This window comes from Schistocerca cancellata, chromosome 5 (assembly GCF_023864275.1).
Source record: "Schistocerca cancellata isolate TAMUIC-IGC-003103 chromosome 5, iqSchCanc2.1, whole genome shotgun sequence".
Taxonomy (NCBI): Eukaryota; Metazoa; Arthropoda; class Insecta; order Orthoptera; family Acrididae; genus Schistocerca; species Schistocerca cancellata.
The window spans coordinates 381,549,313-381,571,821 of record NC_064630.1 but is presented as its reverse complement, the minus strand read 5'-3'; the positions used below and the strand labels follow the sequence as shown (position 1 = coordinate 381,571,821).

Sequence of the window (22,509 nt, the reverse complement as noted above, 5' to 3'; positions counted from 1 at the left end):
AAGCGGCAGATTTGTAAATGATACGGTCTTCAAAATTATTTTATATCCAGATGATACATTTTTAAACATGGATTGCTTATCAAAACTTTATCTACTATGTTCCCTCTACAATGCCTAGAGATCTGTGATAAGAATTATGAAATACCCTGAATAACAGTAAGGCATAATAAGCACATTCAAGATGATGATGATGATGACGATGATGATTGGTTTGTGGGGCGCTCAACTGCGCGGTTATCAGGGCCCGTACAAATCCCCAATCTTTACTCAGTCCAATATCGCCACTTTCATGATTGATGATGAAATGATGACAACACAAACATCCAGTCCCCGGGCAGAGGAAATCCCTGACCCGGCCGAGTATCGAACCCGGGACCCCGTGACCCAGAGGCAACAACACTAGCCACTAGACCACGAGCTGCGGAAGGAGGCAGTCTTACTACATTCTGAGAGACTACTGAAACGTGGTTTTATTTTCGCCTTGTTTCATTATTTAGCCTAAGTTGTTATATGCGAAGAGTTCCAAAGATGTGCGTGTGTGTCATTTTATGTTACGCCTTGCTCGACTTGTTTGGTCTGACACGCGGCAGGGCGAAAGTAACGTCTTGTTCTTTGGAGCTGCGGCCAATCGGGGTTTGGCCGGTGAATATTTCAAAGGGCTGGTTTTTGCTTCAAATCCTTACGGTGAAATTTCGGAACTTTGTGGATGCAGATCTAGACGAAGCGGTATGCTGCTTTAATTGGTGAGATCACAAAATCAAAATGTTCTTTCGCTTAGGGATCTGTTTGATGTTATAATTTTTGTGTTAGCTTCATTCTACTTCCGAGATCTCTTTTACACAAGGTAAAGTGATTCGTTTCATTGACGGCTCGTGTGAACCAGAACTCGGTATTTTGTCAATGGATTTTGGCTTCGTACCCACGAGTGCGAGAATATCTACACAATCTTTTAACATCTGTTCTTGCATAATACTTGCATAACCCCTCTCAAAAAATGGCTCTGAGCACTATGCGACTTAACTTCTGAGATCATCAGTCGCCAAGAACTTAGAACTAATTAAGCCTACCTAACCTAAAGACATCACACACATCCACGCCCGAGGCTGGATTCGAACCTGCGACCGCAGCGGTCGCTCGGCTCCAGACTGTAGCGCCTAGAGCCGCACGGCCACTCCGGCCGGCTAACCCCTCTCAGCTGGAAGCATTGCACTTACCTGTTTTGGCAGCTTTCTGTCGAGCATTATCTTCGGGTGATTATTAAAATGCCCTGGATAATTGTCTTTGTTTCTGCAACTGAAGCCCACGTGTTCGAGTAAAGTATACACTCATTTACTTGCTCCTTATGCTAATATTTCATAGCCAAATACTTTGTTACCTGTAAATATGTCTGTTTCCAGTGGACTTGGGCATTCTCTTGACTAATTTACAGGTCCGTTTCATATATCACATTTGTCTGTAAAATGTTATCTGCTAGATACAGGGATAATAAAATAGACCACATCCAGGTGTGAATGTTCTCCAAGATTTATTCCAGTTTTCCCCACTTACTACCTTTACAACACTTTCATATGTCTATAATAGGTGATGTTGTAGATACGATACTATTTAATTTTATCTTCCTCTTCAGTTATCTTGCCTGTTCGAGTTCTCAGCATTCCAGATTACAGTCCTGCCAAAAGATTCTAAGACAGAGCTCATGATCTGTGGTTCACAGCATGCATTTTATTTACAGATGAGGTGGGATTTACATAGACTGGGATAATAAATTAACACAGTAAGCATTCATAGTCAGATGGAAATCCTAGAGCAATCACGGAAGCAAGCCATAAGGTTCTCTTCAGTATGGATGTGATGGTAGAAACTGTAACTGGCAGACTCTTAGAGCCATACTTATTACCGGACAAATAACTTTCATGCTATCACCATTTATCTGCACCAAATTACCCGCTCTATTGTAAAACGATATTCTTTCAGAAAGACAACTCAAATAATTTAAACACGTCGAGGCACTGTCTCATTTTCTAAGCCTCATACTACAGTTCACAGGGTGAGTTTGCTAAATTGAGTCACAAACTTCAGGAAGCGATCCCTAAAAGGATAAGGAACAAAAAAGATTGTACCGACATTTGGACAGAAATGCATCATGTCTATGCTACAGGATATTTCTTAACGCATCAAGCCTGTACGGTACAATGCAGTGCACAACATACTATGATGAAAAGAGGTGTTTGAAGTGGGATCCCATAGGTCTCTAAGCATGCGCAAACATGATGCAGTGGTGAAACTTCCTGGCAGCTTAAAACTGTGTGCCGGACCGAGACTCGAACTCTGGACCTTTGCCTTTCGCGGGCAAGTGCTCTACCAACTGAGCTGAGGTACTGGCAGAAGTAAAGCTGTGAGGACGGGGCGTGAGTCGTGCTTGGGTAGTTCAATTGGTAGAGCACTTGCCCGCGAAAGGCAAAGGTCCCGAGTTCGAGTCTCGGTCCGGCATACAGTTTTAATCTGCCAGGAAGTTTCATATCAGCGCACACTCCGCTGCAGAGTGAAAATCTCATTCTGATGCAGTGGTGCCTGACGCTCACATTCCAATGTGTCATCCTACAACCGAATGGCATCACGGGTAATATGAATGTGTTGTTCCAATGTATGTAGGGCTCCTCATACAGGACTTCATCAGGTCCCTCACAAGCAGAACTCTGAAGGATTGAGATCTGGCGACAGGGCAGTCCTCGCGACTGGACCACCTCACCCGATCCATCGAGAATGGTAAATGTTGTCTCGAGATGTCTCAGGTGCGAGAAAACCGTCACCGTGGAGGCCTCATTTTCTAAGCCTCCTTTCAGTGGTACACGTAGTGGCAGGTGTCGTGCAGAATGCTTGTGGGCCATCTGCTTGGTGCTGATACCAGGGTCATAATCTGCAGTGTTCACCACCTGTTTCTCCATGACCTATGTATGTACTGGGAGCACCTACTTCTCGTGGTTATCTATTCCAGTAAATGAGCCTATAACAAACGGCGAAACACTGTCGTAAACAGTCTTTTGTGCAGTTGCTGTCGGCTGGGATATATTTCGTCGTGCAGTAGACCATCCATTGCCATTTGCCTGTCCATATGTACAGATCACGTCAGCCTGTTTCAGGCTGGTATACTGGGCCATCGTGTCTCGGCGCTGCGTCATACTGCACACCTCCACACCAGAGTGAGTCGGCATCAGTGAGCGACAACAAATACTGTTCTCTTGAGGACTCGGCTAAAACGTTACTACAGGCAGAACATTCCAACTTGCTTGGTGTGTTCTTATGAGTGCTTTGAATCATTGAAATCTACGCTGTCGAAGACCTTTTATCTCCACACTGACGTGGGTGTACCTCTGATGTAACATATTTCCGGTCTTATGTCCATATGACTATTTTCGCTCTTCATTCTCTCAGGGATCGCTTCATAGAGTTTGTACCAATTTAACATAATCACCTTCTATAAATAAAAGAGTTTAATGAGCGACGGATTGGTCGAGGAGGTCCTGTAGCACATTTTCCTCATTCGTCTGTCATGCTTTGGGATATTTACAGCTATTGTTGTATTTCACACCAGTCGACAACATGCACATGTTTACAGGAGAGTGTGTCCCACAGATGTGACGAAATGCAAGGGCAGCCAGGTGTGTGTGCGCACGAGTTCGTTATCCTCTGGGAAGGAGAGTTGGAAGATGCTTGAAAATACAAAACACACCATATACCTCACAGCACATTCCCTGCAAGCAACAGACAACATACCACTTACAACACACATACTATACACCACAAATTACATACACCACCCACAAAAAAAATATAAAATACAAGTAAAACACACTGCAGAATGCCACAAATAACACCATACAATACACAACATAACACACACTGCACAAATTACACACCATACCACACCTGACACACCATATACCAGACACACATCAGTTTGAAATTCTGCTCAAATGTGGCTACAGCTTTCATCTGTAATGGAGCGTAAGGATCGCGTCCTGCGACATTCAATTCAAGGTCGGCGGCGCTTCAAACTGCAAGATGTCGACAAATGCGAAAGAAAGGCCAGAGCACAGACGCTCACGTAAGGTGTAAGATGGGTTGTTGGCGTCATTTTGGCAGAAAACTTCTTCATAACTCTGCTCAACGTCACCATGGACATTTCACTAGATGGGAAGGTCGTCACCTCCCTCCCCGTACCCACATTGATGCCTCTGCGGTCGATGTCAAGACCGCAACACCTAGCGCTGAAATTACGCGGTTTTCTTATGAGTGGCCGTTGAAAACATTTCAGACACGCCACCGCTCAGAATCGACACAAAAGGGCCCCAGGAGATGGCATACAGGGTGTAAATGAATCTACCTTTTCTCTTGGAGTGTTCATTTACACACATTTTGCGGTAGAAAACGACAGTTTGCAGCGCGATGTGCATCATAATGATGTTCTTGATAAACTTTGACACTGCTTACACCTCCGACTATTCAACCTCTTGCTATGGACATCGTGGGGTTGCAACCCCTTCTTAATGTAGCGCAATCACAATTTTTGCTCTGTTATGAGGAAAGGGTGTTTATGATTTTTCAGCCCTTTTGTTTTGTGCCCCCCTTTGATATGATCACATTGAGACATGTATGAATAAAACGGCAAAGGGTCCCTCTAAGGCCTCCTCCTCCCTCCCCTCTCCCCCAGGCTGCCAACACCGTCAGCGCCATTCATACATCTTTGTTGAGCACTTTAAAAAATATACCTGTACAAAGACAACTCTTTATCGATTCCATGGCACCGGCACTCAAGCAACCCCTTCGATACCCCTCAGATTCCGCATGCCTGCAGGCAGGCGCCAGAGCAGCAGCATAGCTCGACCCAGCTGAATGGTGTCGAAAGGGTTGCCAGTACGTAGGTGCCCAGGAATTGGTCAAGAGTTTTCCCTGTTCAGGAAGATTTTTAAAAGAAAGGTTCAACAAAGGTGCACGGGTGGCACGGAGGGTGTTGATGAAATAGGGGTGTGAGTGGTTTCCTTTGACACATTATTCAAATACATGTCAACGTCGCACCACGACCCCCCCGCCCCCCACCCCTCCTGCCCCGCGACCATATCACAGAAAGATGCGAAGTAGGAGTGCTGGAAAAACATAAACATCCGTTGCTGTTTTGGATAATGTTCAGATCAGATTTCGTCGAATGACATAACGTCCCTAGTGGTTCCACTCTGTATACCTGAGCAAAAATTGTAGCTGTACTACAAAGGGATCAGATCACGTCCGGTGCAACTACAGCTACACGATGTTCTTAGAGAAGTTTTTCCAAAGAAAATTCCGCACTGGCTATATCAACGTATTTATTACATCTGCGACCGGTTTAGCACCACTTATCGATGCATCCTCAGGCAATGTACGCTATTTATAACATGGTGATGTTGATCATTGCCCTGTAGCCACTCCTCGCCATTTACGTCCAATATACCGTCATCTGGTGAAAGCGGTAGATAAAATTTAAAAACCTTTTTAAAAATCTTTTTAAATTTTTTTTAAATGATGGGAGCGGCAATGACCGTCCAAGCTGCACCGATAAATGATGCGAAACCGGTCGCAGATTTAATAAAAGTTAATGATACAGCCAGTGCGGAATTTTCTTCGTAAAAACTTCTCTAAGAACATCGTGTGGCTGTAGCTGCACCGGACGTGATCTGATCCCTTTGTAGTACAGCTACAATTTTTGCTCAGGTATACAGAGTGGAAGTTTGGCTGTGGTTGTCCGCCCTACAAAACAACATGTCTTAGAGAAGTATTGAATCGTGGGTCGTCAGCACTGTCAAACGTTGTCGAGATCGTCATTCTATTGCATATCGTAATGCAAACTGTAGTTTTCGATCGCGGAATGGGCGTAAATATACACCCCTAGGGAAGGGATGATTTCATTGCCGCCTTTTATGCTGCCTCCTGAGCCCTTTTGTGACGATTCGGAGCGGCGGCGTGTCTGCAGCGTTTTCCTCGGCCCTCGGCCCGCGTGGTTTCGTTGTTGGGCGTCTGTGTTCTGACGTCCATCGCAGAGGCATCAAGAGAAAGGGAGAGATGTTGGTAAGGGGGGGGGGGGGGGAAGACGACCTTCCCATCATGTGACACATCCATGATGGCGCGTAGGGCAGTATTATGTCGAAATCTTTAACCCACTTTACACCTCACGTGAATTTCTGAGCTCTACCCTTTTTTCCACTTGTGTCGACACCTTGCTATTCGAAGCGTCCGGGCACGAGGATGACGTCGCAGGGCGCCAGGCTTTCGCACCATTACAGAGGAAAGTTGTATTTCAAACCTGCGTCGCAATGGGGGAAAATGACGAGATTTTAAAGAAGTGACCCTTTTATTCTTTTTTGCAATGCACTTTCAAAGGCCCCCAAAGGCGACAACTGGATTGGAAAACGAGCGTTGATAACATTCACTAATCCGCCTGTAAATGGTTTATAATGTTCCCTTGAAACACAAAACAGGATAACAGTCTAAATCTTCTGTAAAACCTCGAAAAGTTCACGTCGTTATCGAACACTGCCTCCAGCTAGCTGATGTCTCCACATACTGGTACGAGACGTCTTTCCACCTGGCAAATGTTCGTTCATTAAGTCGCTCCCTTCCTTATAAAAACCGGAAAACAACTATATCAATCACCGAGGCTCACTCACACTCTTCATACGCGCACCACTTTTATGAGAGTCATTTCAAAAGTTCTAAAATAAGAAACAGTAACAGAATTTGAACGCGTAATGGTAGTTGGAGCTACACGCATGAGACAATCGATTTGGGAAATCGTTAGGGATTCCTATATTCCAAGATACACGGAGTCAAAAGTGTGCCGAGAACACCACATTTCAGAAATTACATCTCATCACGGACAACATTGTCGCCGATGGCCTTCACTTAACCACCAAAATCAGCGGCGTTTGCGTGGAGTTGTCAGTGTTAACACGCAAGCAACATTGCATAAAGTAACAACAGATGTCAATAAGGGACGCACGTCGAACGTATCCGTTAGGACAGTGTGGTGAAATTTGGCGTTAATGGGCTATGGCAACAGATGACCGACGCGAGTGCCTTTGCTACGAATAACAGTACGATTTCGCCTGTTGTGCCACTCTGAGCTCGTGATCATATCGGTTGGATCCTAGACAATTGGAAAACTGTGGCCCTGTCAGACAAGTCCTGATTTTATTTGGTAAAAGTTGATGGTAGGTTTTGAGTGCGCAGGACCCACCAAGCCATGGACCCAAGATCTCAACAAGACCCTCTGGTAGCTGGTGGCGGCTACATAATGGTGTGAGCTGTGTTTACATGGTATGGACTCGGTCCTCTGGTCCAAATGAAGCGATCATTGACTGGAAATGGTTACGTTTGACTACTTGGAGACCATTTGCAGCTAGTCATGGACTTCATGTTCCCAAAAGACGACAGAAGTTTTATGGATGACAATTCAAGCGCTCATCTGACCATCCAGATCACTCAACATGAATCCCATGGAGCATTTATGGGACATAATCGAGAGGCCAGTCCGTGCACATAATCCTACACTGACAACACTTTCGCAACTATGGACAGCTATAGAGGCAGCAGGGCTCAATATTTCTGCACGGGACTTCCAACGACTCTGAGTTAATGCGACGTCGAATTGCTGAACTACTCTGGGCAAAATGAGGTACGGCACAATATTAGCAGGAATACCATAACTTGTCACCTAAGCGTATAATTTCTGTTCTTGCTTATGACAGCCTCCGAAGATTTTGGCAGCCTCTGTATTCTGGATAGCGCACCTTCACTGTTGAGCGTCTGGTAACTTGGGTCACCGCCCTGCAAGCTTCATCAGTTGCACCTAAACGTTTTCCACGGAGTCGTTCCTTCAATTTGGGAAACGAATCAAAGTCTGGTGGGCCCATATCAGGACTGTATAGTGAATGGGAAAGTATTTCTCATCTACGTTTGTCGAGCTTTCTTCTCACTGGTAGGGCAATATGCGGCCTTAGACTATCGTGCAAAATGAGGACACTTGCTGCAAGCCCGTCATGCCTTCCATGACAAATTTCCGGGCGCAAAACATTTTCCAGGAGCAACTTATAGTACGTGCGTGTTACAGACGTTCCCTGTGGCACTATATTTGTAGCTGTTACTCAATTTATGTCATATATACGCAAAAATTATCATCAGTTTCACCTCTGATTGCTGGTAGCGGAATCTTTTCGGGGGTGGAGAGTCGTATTGCTCCCATTGCGACGAATGGGACTTCAGTTCTGGCTCAAAAGATCACATCCAAATTTCATCAAGTACAACAAAATTTTTCAGAAACTGCTCTCCTTCGGTTCGATAACGTCGAAGCAATTCTTTTGCGATTATTTTTCGACTTGCTGGCTGCTTTTCACTCGGATCACGCTGAACCTATCAGGTAGCAAGTTTTTTAATTTTTATTTATTCAGTTATGAGTCTGTAAACTGTAGTGACAGACATTCTGATCTGCTACGCAATTTCCTCACATGTTTTTCGTCTATTTTCTCTGAAAATATTTCTAAGAATAGCGTGAGAGGTGTAGTCTATATCAGTTGATGGCCTTCCACTTCTTGGATTCTCCTCAGTAATTACCCGACCTTGATGGAAACGAGCAGATCCACTACACTACACTACACTACACTATTCCGACACACCTCTCTCAAAGTCTTGTAAATTTCCCTTAGGTTCTTTCCACGTAGGGACACGATCGTTATGTAGAAACGCGGGTCACTGCACGTAGTGCGACCTGAGTCGGTTCCAACTTGCAGTTAAAAACTGAGTTACGCGAGACACAGCCATGCGAACCAGCAACACACATATACGACTGCCACGCCTAACGTCTCTCACACAACCGTCATGAACTGCAACTTGATCACTCCACCACATGGAGGACTTTCGAAGTGACATTTTCGAAGGCTGCTATAAACGAATATTAAATAAATTAATATTATATAATAATAGCAAAATAATAATAGTAATAACAATAATAATAACAATAATACACTACTGGCCATTAAAATTGCTACACCAACAAGAAATGCAGATGATAAACGGGTATTCATTGGACAAATATATTGTATTAGAACTGACTTGTGATTACAGTTTCACGCAATTTGGGTGCATAGATCCTGAGAAATCAGTACCCAGAACAACCTCCTCTGGCCGTAATAACGGCCTTGATCCGCCTGGGCATTGAGTCAAACAGCTTGGATGGCGTGTACAGGTACAGCTGCCCATGCAGCTTCAACACGATACCACAGTTCATCAAGAGTAGTGACTGGCGTATTGTGACGAGTCAGTTGCTCGGCCACCATTGGCCAGACGTTTTCAGTTCGTGAGAGATCTGGAGAAAGTGCTGATCAGGGCAGCAGTCGAACATTTTCTGTATCCAGAAAGGCCCGTACAGGACCTGCAACATGCGGTCGTGCATTATCCTGCTGAAATGTAGGGTTTCGCAGGGATCGAATGAAGGGTAGAGCCAGGGTCGTAACACATCTGAAATGTAACGTCCACTGTTCAAAGTGCCGTCAGTGGCAACAAGAGGTGACTGAGACGTGTAACCAATGGCACCCCATACCATCACGCCGGGTGATACGCCAGTATGGCGATGACGAGTACACGCTTCCAATGTGCGTTCACCGCGATGTCGCCAAACACGGATGCGACTATCATGATGCTGTAAACAGAACCTGGATTCTTCCGAAAAAATGACGTTTGGCATTCGTGCACCCAGGTTCGTCGTTGAGTACACCATCGCAGGCGCTCATGTCTGTGATGCAGCGTCAAGGGTAACAGCAGCCATGGCCTCCGAACTGACAGTTCATGCTGCTGCAAACGTCGTCGCACTGTTCGTGCAGATGGTGGATGTCATGCAAACGTCCCCATCTGTTGACTCAGGAATCGAGACGTGGCTGCACGATCCGTTACAGCCACTGCTAGTGATACGAGGCCGTTGGGGTCCAGCAGGGCGTTCCGTATTACCCTCCTGAACCCACCGATTCCATATTCTACTAACAGTCATTGGATCTCGACCTACGCGAGCAGGAATGTCGCGCTACGATAAACCGCAATCGTGATAGGCTACAATCCGACCCTTATCAAAGTCGGAAACGTGATAGTACGCATTTCTCCTCCTTACACGAGGCATCACAACAATGTTTCACCAGGCAACGCTGGTCAACTGCTTTTTGTGTATCAGAAATCCGTTGGAAACTTTCCTCATTTCAGCACGTTTTAGGTGGCACCACCGGGGCCAATCTTGTGTGAATGCTCTGAAAAGCTATCACAGCATCTTCTTCCTGTCGGTTAAATTTCGCGTCTGTAGCACGTCATCTTCGTGGTGTAGTAATTTTAATGGCCAGTAGTGTAATAAAAATGGTTCAAATGGCTCTGAGCACTAAGGGACTTAACAAAAAAAATGGCTCTGAGCACCATGGAACTCAACTGCTGTGGTCATAAGTCCCCTAGAACTTAGAACTACTTAAACCTAACTAACCTAAGGACATCACACACATCCGTGCCCGAGGCAGGATTCGAACCTGCGACAGTAGCGGTCGCGCGGTTCCAGACTGAAGCGCCTTTAACCGCGTGGCCACCCTGGCCGGCAGTAGTGTAATAATAATCGTAATAATCAAAATACATTTAATATTAAAATCTCAGTTCCGTCCCAAAGGGCCGACTACTCTCATCCTAAACTAGCAAATGTTGTCAGCTGATGCCGATTTCACGGCCAACCTTCTCAGATACCGGGTAAGCGACTTTCAATTAAAGTGTCTCCCCTGTACGGGAGTATACACAACGGACGTACGAGTACAGGTTGTAGATGCATGATTGACGACGCACGGAAGTTTGTATGTGGCCGTGAGTCGTGCTCGAATAGCCTAATAGTAAGCCTACCGCTCGCGATAAGCGGGAGATCCGGGTTCGAGGCCCGGTATAGCAAAAATTTTCATTCTAGTCATTCCTTTACAGAGCTGATGATAGTCCATATTCTCAACTGCGAATACATTTCTTGTATTTCACGACGGCTATAGACGCCGCAGTGCCATTTCCTCCGGACGTTCACGAATAACCGAATTGCATCGTAATTCGGAATAACTCAGTCACTGCAATATCGTATTTACCCGCCGATACCGGGCAAGCGACTTTCGAGTAAAATGTCTTCCCTGTATGGGAATATACACAAGGGATGTACGACGGCAGGTTGTAGATATTGTAATTATGGTCGAAGTTATCCGCCTCGATAGCTGAGTGGTCGCCGGCGCGGTAGCTCAGCGTGTTCGGACAGAGGGCTGCTTGCTCTCTGTAATAAAAAACTGAGTAAAGGAATCAACGATCAACTTGAACGGATGTCTTGTGACGTCCGCTCAGACTAAACACAACTAACTATATCGAACAAAATGAAAAAAAAAGTGGTCAGCGTGACGGATTGCCGTCCTACAGGCGTGGGTTTGATTCCCGGCTGGGTCGGGAATTTTCTCCGCTCAGGGACTGGATGTTGTGTTGTCTTCATCATCATTTCATCCCTACCTGGCGCGCAGGTCGCCCAATGTGTATAAAATGACTTATTTTAATAGTATGAATATGTATATATGTGATTGGAGAGAGAGAGATTGATTTTGATTGAGACTTTAAGTCGGACTGGTACCTGCATTTTGGTTGCTGCCTCCTTAAATGATCAGCTTCTGCGCCAGTTGGTGACGTATTATAATTTGGAGGAAGTTATTGTTAAAACTTTGAACATAGCTGCTAAGGTTCAGTGACCGTGTCAGAATTATATTAGAACAAATAAGCCCTCGGTCACAAATATTAAGTCAAAATTGACCAGGTTTCGACGCTACTATGAGCGTCGTCTTCAGAATTAGACTAACTGTTCTAAAACATATTGGGTATATATGAGTCTTGTTGCAACCCTTGTTCATAGTACGAGCAGCCCTTAGCGGCTCGCCATCGCACAACTATTAATGACGTCGCCTTTCCGGCTTAGATATTTTTTAATATGTGTCTTGTAAGTACTGCATCTTTTCCAGTCAGTACAAACTTTAATTTTATTAATTTATATAGCTAATATGTTTTAGAACAGTTAGTCTAATTCTGAAGACGACGCTCATAGTAGCGTCGAAACCTGGTCAATTTTGACTTAGTATTTGTGACCGAGGGCTTATTTGTTCTAATATAGAAGTTATTGTTCTTTAAGATTTGAAGTACGACTCTGTTGGTTACTTGGCCTTATTGTCGATTCGTAGCTTATCATACCTAAGGGGCCACTGTTGTAAATAAATAAGATCAAATAGCAATCTGCTTTTCGTCAGAAAAGGAGATTGCTTGGCACACAAACTTCCTTCAAACTACACGTCCTGCTACATCAAAGTTGGTAAGTGGAGTTCAGCTACTATTGTACTATTGTACAAGAACGTATTTCAGTTACTGTAATTAAGAAATTATGAGAGGTTATTATGTATTGGATGAAAACTATAGAGAATATATTTCTTTTCCTGTATTTTAGTGAACTTTGTACACTTATAATTCTGTCGATTGATAGAACGCGACGACAATAAAATTCACCTCCTTTTCCAAAAACAAGATATTTCCATTCTTCACTTCCAGAAAATTTGTATACATAAATGTTTGGCAACTCTTGCAGATACGTTACTCGGTTTTATCACTAAAATATCAATTTTCATTAAATGTAACTATACCTCCTGAGCGACGGCCTAGCAACGCGTCCTCCCTACACAAGATACAGGTTAACAGTCCCCCTTTTTTTTTTTTTAATAAATCGTCTTTTTTTAAGCCCATACTCAAAGATTCACTACTACTATCGTTGCGGGGATTGCGCGCTAAAGAGTTTCTAGCTGTCCAGCTGCGCTTCACTTCACTTCAAGTACTTTTTGAATCACATTTACATTTACGGTATTTACATACATTACTGAGCTTCTCAGAATGAAATCAGGCACAAATCAGTTGAGAAATAGGCAGTGAGGCTCACGTAACATTACATGTGGTGCCGACTGTAGTAAGACCTGCACCAAGTCGGCCGGACCTATCCCGTAAGAGGTCTCCCTGCCAATGACGCCAAACGCTCATTTCCATTTTTTATCTTGAAAGTTTATTAGAAGTTGAGGTGGACCAATCAGAAGCGACCAGGAGGAGACAGGCGCGAAACGGTGGTCAAGCATCTGCAGGAGTCGCAATCGGGACTGAAAGGTGTAAAAGCGTTTGTTGTAAGGATAGGACACTGAGTGACACTGAAATGTTTCGTGTGATGTTACAGGAGGATATGAAAGCTAAATGTTAAAGCTTATTACGTGAAATGAGACTTTTATTCACGGTGTTCGGGAAATATTGCAAGTTTCAAAATTAACTTTTACTGTCTCTGTGCGTCTGCAGGCTGTTCACAGCAAAATTTGAATAAATTTAGAGAGGAATTTGTGGAACCCTAAGTCAATGTCCGTTCGTTTATTTCGGCCGAGTCATAATTAATTTTGTTCCACTCTTCGTCCTCGCACCATTCAGTATAGGAGCAACGAACTCGTGACCTGCTGAGAAGAAGAATCCAGTGGGGACATCAGTATCTACAAGTGGCAGCCATAAGCCATCTATAAAAGACGCTAGGTGATCTAAAACACCTCCAGATAATCAGTGAAGAAAAATGGCGCAAATGCAGGACAGTTTTAAGGGACTTCAGTTTCATAGTGTGGCTGGTGTAGTGTCTGGAAGCGGAAATCTGCATACCAAGTTTCGGCAGTATCTAAGAGCATATGCCATGAAGTCCACCGTTTAGGTGATAAAAAGATTTAATAATCTATAGTGCACATCACTTTTCACTGCTTATTTACACTTCGCTGTTTTTGCACCGTATTTGTGTTATAAAGTCTTCCTTGCTCAGCAAAGTTGTATAAAAATAATATCTGGTGCTCACTCACGATCATCTTGTAAACATCTGTTAAGGAACTAGACATTTTGACTACTGCTTCCAAATACATTTATCTCTCATGAAGTTTGTTGTGAACAATTCACTGCAGTCCCAAAGGAACAATGACGTACGGGTACCAATAACTGAAGTTCCAGATTCAAAACGCTATAAAAAGAGAACTACTGGTCAGAATGAGGTCAAATTTGAACAGCATATTATTGACGCTGGGAAAATGTCATGAAAAAGAAGAAGAAGAAGAAGAAGAAGAAGAAAGAAAAAGAAAATTTGACCAATAGATGGCGTTGTAAGCATCAGAATATAAACTTTGTGTTCTGCCTTACGGCAGGTCTGGTCATGGGGGAAGCCTCGTCAGAGGTCCACCGCATGAGCGTCTAGGGAAGTGATTCCAGGGGTGGTTTCCCGTTGTCTTCCACCGGTGTTGATAAAATGATAATGAGGGCAACACAAAACCCATTCCCTGAGCGGAGGAAATCTTCGACCCAGCCGGGAATCGAACCCGGTTCCCTTGGCGTGGGGCGGACAGTCGTCAGAATATGTGTACCAACAAACACTGTGGCACGCGGCTGTTCCTCAGATTGCGTCCGAGTCCCCTAACATGACTTTCATCAAGAGAGATCGCGTGCTGCTGGTAAAACTCTTTTACAAGAACTTGACACAGCGCCAGTAGCCCTGCAAACCTTCTGGACACTCAAGGATATTAAACAAAGGCTTTGGTACGATGACTGCTAAGGGTGCGGAGAAGATGATTTTTGAAGTGCAATGTGGCAGTGAGAGGAAAGCACTTGATCTGACGTCTGTCAAAGTTGTGGCGGCAGCATTGCAAGAGGGGTCGAGAGGTGGTGTGCAAACATGCAGTGCACGGAGCATTGCCTGAACCTTGGATATGCCTACGAGTAGGGTGCATAAAATCCTACGAAACATCCTTTATTGCTGTCCATACATAGTTCCTCATGCTCAGGATTTGCTTGGTGCTGACCTTTTAGTAATACGAGCGTTTGCTTTAGAATTGCTTGCTCGGATGTAAGTGAACAATGAATGGCTACGGAACATTCTATATACAGACCAAGCTTGTTTCCATCTCCAAGGACATCTCAATACACAGAATTGCAGAATACGGGCAGCGGAGAATCCGCTCGCATATCAACCGGTTCCGCTTTGTTCTACAAAGGAAACTGTGTGGTGCGGTTTGACGGTATCGGTTATTGTGGGAGGAGATGAGCTCTGCGAGTCTTGTTACCTGTACCCTCACTGATAAATGCTATGAGACTCTTTTGCACATTGTCGTCACTTCAACCCTTCAACGGCGCGGCTAACTGAGTAAAAATTGTGTTGGTGCAAGATTGCAATCCTCCGCCCATTGCCCAGCCAGTGAAGCAGTTGCTGCAGAGGCATTTTGAAAATGCAATAACTATCAGCCGTCAGTTCCCTACAGCCTGGCCGTGCAGATCACCTGATCGTAATCCGTGCTACTTCTGAAATTCACGCATTGCGCAACGGCCGGCCGCTGTGGCCAAGCGGTTCTACGCACTTCAGTCCGGAACCGCACTGTTGCTACTGTCGCTGGTTCGAATCCTGCCTCGGGCATGGATGGTGTGATGTCCTTAGGTTAGTTAGGTTTAACTAGTTCTAAGTTCTAGGGGACTGATGACCTCAGATGTTAAGTCCCATAGTGCTCAGAGTCATTTGAACCATTTGAAAGACCCTTGAAATTTAGTGACTGGTTGCGTTGTACTTTTATTTGTATTTTAAATGAACACTTATTATACAGCTCACTAAACGTGTGTGTTCGTAAAACACAAACAGTACTGTATTCACGTGAAGTATTTGGGAAACCACGTGCTACCGGTTTTCCACATACCAGCATTTAAATATTTGATGGGTTGCCAGTCGAGTGCACGACACGACAAGTGCTATGGAAAATTATCTTCAGTGGGGCTCTGTATCTCTCGTGCGAGGGTACGCGGTGAAGTCATTGGTTTCCAATTACAGTCCACGGACATGTGAGTCTCCCCTTGATGACAGGGGGCACTCGGAGAAAATCTTGTAAAGAGAGTACTTCGCCTTGATTTTTTTCTTGAGAAGTCTTAAATGGGCAGTTTTTTTGTTTCTGACAAACAGCGAAATCCAATTCAGCGCTCCCCGGACGGACAATGGCTCCCCGGAAAGAGCGTCCGGCGTAAATGTGTGGGGTGGCCGGCCATGATACAGGTGGCGCTGTCAGCGGGCGCGCCATACGGCCGCCTGTCGCTGTCCGTGTCCGGGGGCGGCGAGGGCGGAGCGGGAGCCGCGCGTCCCCGGGGGCAGGGGTGGCGCCCATCCCGGGGGACACCCCGAGCTCCGAGAGCGCCTGCGATGAAAAGCAAATGTTTGGGCCGCGCAACAATTTGCGACTGATTATCTCGGCAAGAGGAAGCGCCGGGGGCGTCGTAGGCGGCGGCAGCGTGCTGCTGCAGTGCACGAGGAGGAGAAGGAGGCGTGCTCGCGTGATTAACACACGACGGGACACGGCACGGCAAGGGCCGCCGTGAGACCAATGAATTTGGTCTCTGGCTGCGACTGTTTTCCCCTCAACAGCCTACCCTACAGGGGGTGCACGAAGATATCGAAACACTGAAAACACGTTAACATGCTCAATATGGTGTACGTAACACCTTGGCATTCAAAACAGCTCCCAGTCGTTTCGGAATGGATAAATATAGGTCCTTAATAAAACTTTCTCGCGCTTCCAGCCGCGTCAGGTGATTAAAATTCCACGAGCTTTCGACCGAGCTCTCCTCAGTCATTGTCAAGTGGCAAGAATGACTGCTGTGTTTTTTTTTCCTTTGTTGAGTTTTGATTCCCCCTAAAGGGGGCGGGCTGGCAGCAGCTTATTACGCCGCTCTTCAGTCTACAGAATTTGTTTCAAAAAGATGAAGATAATAAAAAAATAATAACAGTTGGCGATAAAATCGGTGACTTAATGGTAAAATGGCAGAAAATACTGGAGCTTAAAACATAAAACACAGGGTGGATGAGGCTAATAAAATACGCAGGAAGCAGAAAAATAATAGACAGACAATTAAAAAGCACGGCGACAGTCTGGCTTCTGTTCGCAAGAGATATAAAAAGCACACCCAGCGACAGCATGATTTCTGTTCGCAACACTGTGGAAAGACGCACAACACTGAACACTCACTTAAACACTGCACTAAAAAATTGGCACAAATATGACATACCACACCCGAGAGCAGGTGGGGGGGAAACTGGTCAGATGACGGGAAAAAGGGAGGGGGAAGGAGAGGAAAAGTGAAGGGGGAGGGGGGAAAGGAGCCAATGGAAGATGAGGATACATGAGAGGGGGAGGTGCTGAGCAGACGTGCCAGGGAGTGGGGTGACTGTTGTGTCGCCGTGGCCGCGTCGTTATATAGCCGCACTGCTGGCTGTGACGTCACTGGTGCTCTCTTCCTCGCCATATATGGTAATGTTTTCATCCCGCGTCCGTCTTGCCCGTTTTAACCTCGCGATGGCCGCATCCCAGGCTGAGCTGCAAACCGCCGTCCTTGTTGATGGTGTGATGCTATCCCAAAATCCCTTCGTCCTCATAACGACAGATGTTTCGTCGAATTCGGTGTCCATTTTCTAAGGCGTGTTCTGCCACCACTGATTTTTCTGGATAGCGTAGAAGTAAGCACCTCTCGTGTTCCGTCCGGCGTTGCTCCACAGTGCGTATTGTTTGGCGGACGTAGTAACAGCCACACTGACATGGTATCTTGTAGATTCCAGGCGTCCTAAGCCCTAGACTGTCCTTCACGGGCCTCACGAGCTAACGAATTTTTGCTGGGGGCCTGAACACCGGTGAAATGTTATACCTCTTCAGGGCCGGATAATCTTTCCCGACTCTGTACCACAGAAAGGCAAAAACACAAGTTTCTTGCTTTCTTCTTCGGTGGTGTTCTTGTCTCTGTTGGTGTGTTTCTTGCGTGTCACACCAGATATAGCCTGACACACCTGTCCGTGGCTGTGACCGTTTTCCCGGAAGACTTTCCGGAGGAAAATTTGAAGACATCGCCTTGGACACGGCTCCAGCTAAGCGAAGTTGCTTTTATCGTTACGTTATCACTGACACACACAGATCGGTATCTGCACGGTCTCATGTCGCTGCGAAACCATGCATTCATACAAAAAATATAGGTCCTCTATCGTTATCAACGGAATCTTATACCATTCTTCCAGCAAAGCAGTGGGAAGTTCAAGTAAAGTTGATGGATATGGACAGGGATCACGCACTCTTCTCCCCAAAGTAAACGAGAGAGCCTCAATTATATTGAGATGTGGCGACTGTGATGGCAAAGGGAGATGCGACCGTTGATCCTCGTGCTCACACAACCAGTCCTGGGCGACGAGAGCTTTGTTTGTTTTGTTTTGTTTTAGGGCACAAAAACAACTAGGGTCTACGCGCCCATGTCAAAACCGTAGAACACGAAGACAAAGAGAGGAGTTAAAAACGACTACACATCAATCCCAATCGACGGAAGAGAAGACACCTAAGAACAGGGGCGTGGAGATAGGTCTCTAAAATACGCCATAGAGAAATGGAGGTTCAGAACTAAAAATTAAAATGCCTTCGCCATACTGCAACGACGAATGAAAAGTTAAACGCGGTCGACAGCCCGCGCGTCGTTCGCTAAAACGGCCGATAACGCAAATGAGAACGTAAGCGGTTAAAAAAGGGCATTGCGTCAGGAAATGACGGAACGTCAAAAGTTGAGCACAATGTGCACCAAGAGGTGGGGAAGCACCACTTAACAAATGGCGCTGGCTAAAAAGACAATGCCCAATACGTAACCTAGTTAAAATGGTCTCCTCGAGCCGATAGAGTCTAGAGGAGACTGTCCAACCCGCTGGGAGAGGCTTAATAACCCGGAGCTTGTTCTCATGAAGGGAAGACAAATGATGGTGCCAAAGTGACACCACCTGGTAATAGACGGCAACAAAGAGACCATCGGAGGGAATGTAAAAACTAGCGGGTTGAAGCACGAGGACTGCAGCGTTGGTAGCAGCGTCAGCGGCCTCGCTTCCTGTCAGACCGACATGACCCAGGAACCCACGTGAACATCACTGTGGCCCCTCAAGAGTGAGGAAGTCACAGCTTTCCTGGACCCGTTGTACTAAGGGATGGAAGGTGTACAACACAAAGAGCCTTTGAAGGGCACTAAGAGAGTCTGAGCAGATGTGGCAACTGAAAAGCCTGTGTCGCCGAATGTACTGTGTGGTCTGATACGAGCGAAGAGCGCCGTTGTAAATGCTGAGCAGTGTTCCGGAAGCCGATACCGAAAAACGCCGGCGCCAATGACGAAGGGACACCCGACACCGCAGTCAGTCCGAGAGCCATCAGTGTACACAAAGGTACTATAGCGAAGTTCCATGCGAAGGTCGGTAAAAGGAAGGCACGAGAACTTTGTGAACTGGGGCCCTGTCGTCTTGGAACAAAATATCACCATTTGGGAACAAACATTGTACTGTGGGGAATCTTACACCATTATTCTGCAAAATAGTGGCAATTTCAGGAAACTGTGTTGGAGACAGCTAGCGATCACGCACCCATTTCTCCAAAGTGGACCATAAAGGCTCAATAATACTGGGATCTGGTGACTGTGGTGTCCGGGACAGATGCGACAATTCATCATCATGAACAGGAAGTTGGTCCTGGACGATGCAAATTGTGTGAACAGAGGCACTATGTTCTTGGAACACAGGATCACCATTTTGGAACAAACACTGTACCATAGGATTGGACCTGATCAGCCAAAATGGTAATATTACACTTGGTAGCAATGCGACCTGGCAGAAAAACCTTGTGGCCTTGGAATATCACGATACATTGCCAGAATCGTCACCGAATCCCCACCATGTTTCACTCTTAAGACCTAAACTCAACCAGAAGTTGAAAACAGTATGAAACAAGACTCGTCCAAGGAAATGGCATTGTTACATTGCTCCATAGTCCATGTTTTATGGCTTTGGCATCACATTTTCTTGCTACGGGCATTTGAATCACTGATGAGTGTTATTTGAATCTCAGCTCGCCTTGCAGTTCCCAGCTTAAGAGCTCCCTTGGTGTTGTTTTGGTGTTGACAGGATTCCAGAATACGACACTCAGTTTTGCAGTGACTTTTTCAGCTGTCGTCCTCTTATTTTTCCTTAACGACCCTCTTCAACGGCCATCTGTCACGATCACTCAACACACACTTTCGTCCGAGTTGTGACATGGCTGATGATGATTTTCCAGTATTCCTTTATGCGGTATAAATCTTCAGTTCGGTGCATCTTGAAACACCAAACACTTCGGCTACCTTGGTTATGAAAACACCTTCATACGAGCACGATATAATGCACTCACAACTAGAAAGAACATTGTTCTGATACCGACTGACACTTGAAGCATGTTGAGGACATTACACGGGTGCCGTTCATGGCCAAACACAACAGTGTAACCTACAGGATTGGCTAGCATCTGCGTTTATGTTCAAGCGTGCGTTTGTCCCGATGTTTCTCTCTTTTTGTCCACCCCCTGTAGTTACTATACAGGGTGGCGGAAATAATCCTGTTTGTAAGATCAGAACGAGATGGGAAACGTCGAATCGAGGAAAAGCTTCCAAATAACCTTAGGTCTGAAGTGTACCATACGACCATAATACGAACTTGCGGCAACCGAACGTGTTTGATGGCCGTGTCCCCGTCATCCAGGCGAAGAGCTGTTCGGAAGGTGCACCGTGCCCTGAACGCAGGCCGGTAGGAGCAATGGGGGACATCTACTTAGGCTTCCAATGGGACTTGTGGCAGTAATTGAAGGTACCGTGACAGCCGTGTGCTATGTGAACTTTATTGCGTACAATCTACATCGCTTCATGTGATGCAATGGTCAGCACACGGGAGGACGACGGTTCAGATCCATGTCCGGTTTTCCCGATTTCCCTACAGCGGTTAAGGTCCCTTCTGCGGTATCGTCCGCTATCCGATCCCCGCACTTTCAAATACACGCGCTGCCAGTTACGCTGTCGCGTTTCTACACCTGCCAAAGCTGCACGAGGGCGCTGCTACGAACGATTACGCCGTTGCCAATAAGATGTAAGCATCCCCTCTCCGGAGCCCCAGTATCGTGTGTACGTAAGTTCAAACATTCATACACTGAGCCTGTTTTGCGTGTTTTCCAGTCGAATAACATTTACAGACTTTCATAGTGTCCAGAGCTCGACGTCTTATGAAGAGACATCGTATTGAAGAGTGACAGCTTCATAAGTCTTCTGTATCTGTATATTTTCTACATTCGAATCTACTGTTAGGAAAGAACGCTGCAACTTCAGCAGCAAAGTTACTTGACATTAGACGTAGAATAAATTAATATCTGAATTCTTTGTTCACGGACAGCATCTGTTCCTCGCTCCTGTATCCACCGAAGAACCACACAGCGTGTAAAGGTAGTCATAACACCTTCGGAAAGTGTACAACCGATCTCTCTCCCTGATCCGATCTTGTGCTCCGTCTATAATGAGTTCGTTGTTGACGGTACTTTTAACTGCAATCTTTGTTCCTTCCGCTTCATGCGTGATGGCAGTCCCGACGGCGATGGGATCTTCCAGCAGGACATCTCTCCGTGTGACAACGACTGAACTGTGATTTTGTGCTTTTAGAAGCATGACAGTCGACTTACGTTTATGTCTTGGTCTCCAAATTCGCCTGATCTGAACCAGACGGAACACATCTGGGACGCTATTGGGCGCCAGCTCTGTGTCCACAAACCACAGGCCCAAAATTTCGATGAATTGCGTGACATGTGCGTACGCGTCAGGTGCTACATACATCCGAAAAGCTACGGACTTATAATCGATGCCATGCAGAATCGCTGCTGTATCGCGATCCAGAGATGGACCAACACGCCGTTTAAGCAGGGGTCACAATGTTTAGGTTCATCAGTGTTGTTAATAATCCATACATATTATAAAAATAGAGGTACGCACGTATGTATGTATGTGTGCTGCTCATCTACTAAACCATTGGACCGATTTCAACCAAACGTGGTACACATATCAGTCACTGTCTGCAAAGAATCGCTGTGGGGTAAGAACCACCTAGCTATCAACGGAGTGGGGGTGTGCGTGAAAAAGCAGAGTAGACCACGACGCGCAAGTACCCATGCTTTTGTCATCCAGTACTTGAGAATGAGAGCACATATGACTTGCAACAGTATTTACTCATAATTTCAAAACTGTGTGAAAGTTTTTGTCGCTGACAATCCTACAAAATAATGAAAAGAAATAATTATTGCTTATTACATTTATGTTGTTCATGCAGTAAAAGTGCCGCATGAAGAACATTTAAATTTGTTACTTCTTTACTACTAACCGTACTCGCGACACATTTTTCAGGCAATATCTACATATACCGCTTAATTTACCAATGAAATTATATCACTGTACGACAACATAGGTCGGGAGAGATGACGTCACATACTGAGATTCGTGAAACACTGCAGCATCATGTATGGC

At 45.5% G+C, this 22,509-nt stretch overlaps 1 protein-coding gene across 1 annotated transcript in view; it reads left to right on the top strand.

The window, feature by feature from the left end:
- The window catches only part of LOC126188553 (uncharacterized), a 59,482-nt gene that overhangs the window by 4,899 nt on the left and 32,074 nt on the right, over positions 1 to 22,509 (top strand). The window contains exon 4 of the mRNA XM_049930153.1: positions 16,103 to 16,270. Within this exon, the coding sequence (XP_049786110.1) occupies positions 16,103 to 16,270 (168 nt within the window). The remainder of the gene's footprint in view (positions 1 to 16,102; positions 16,271 to 22,509) is intronic.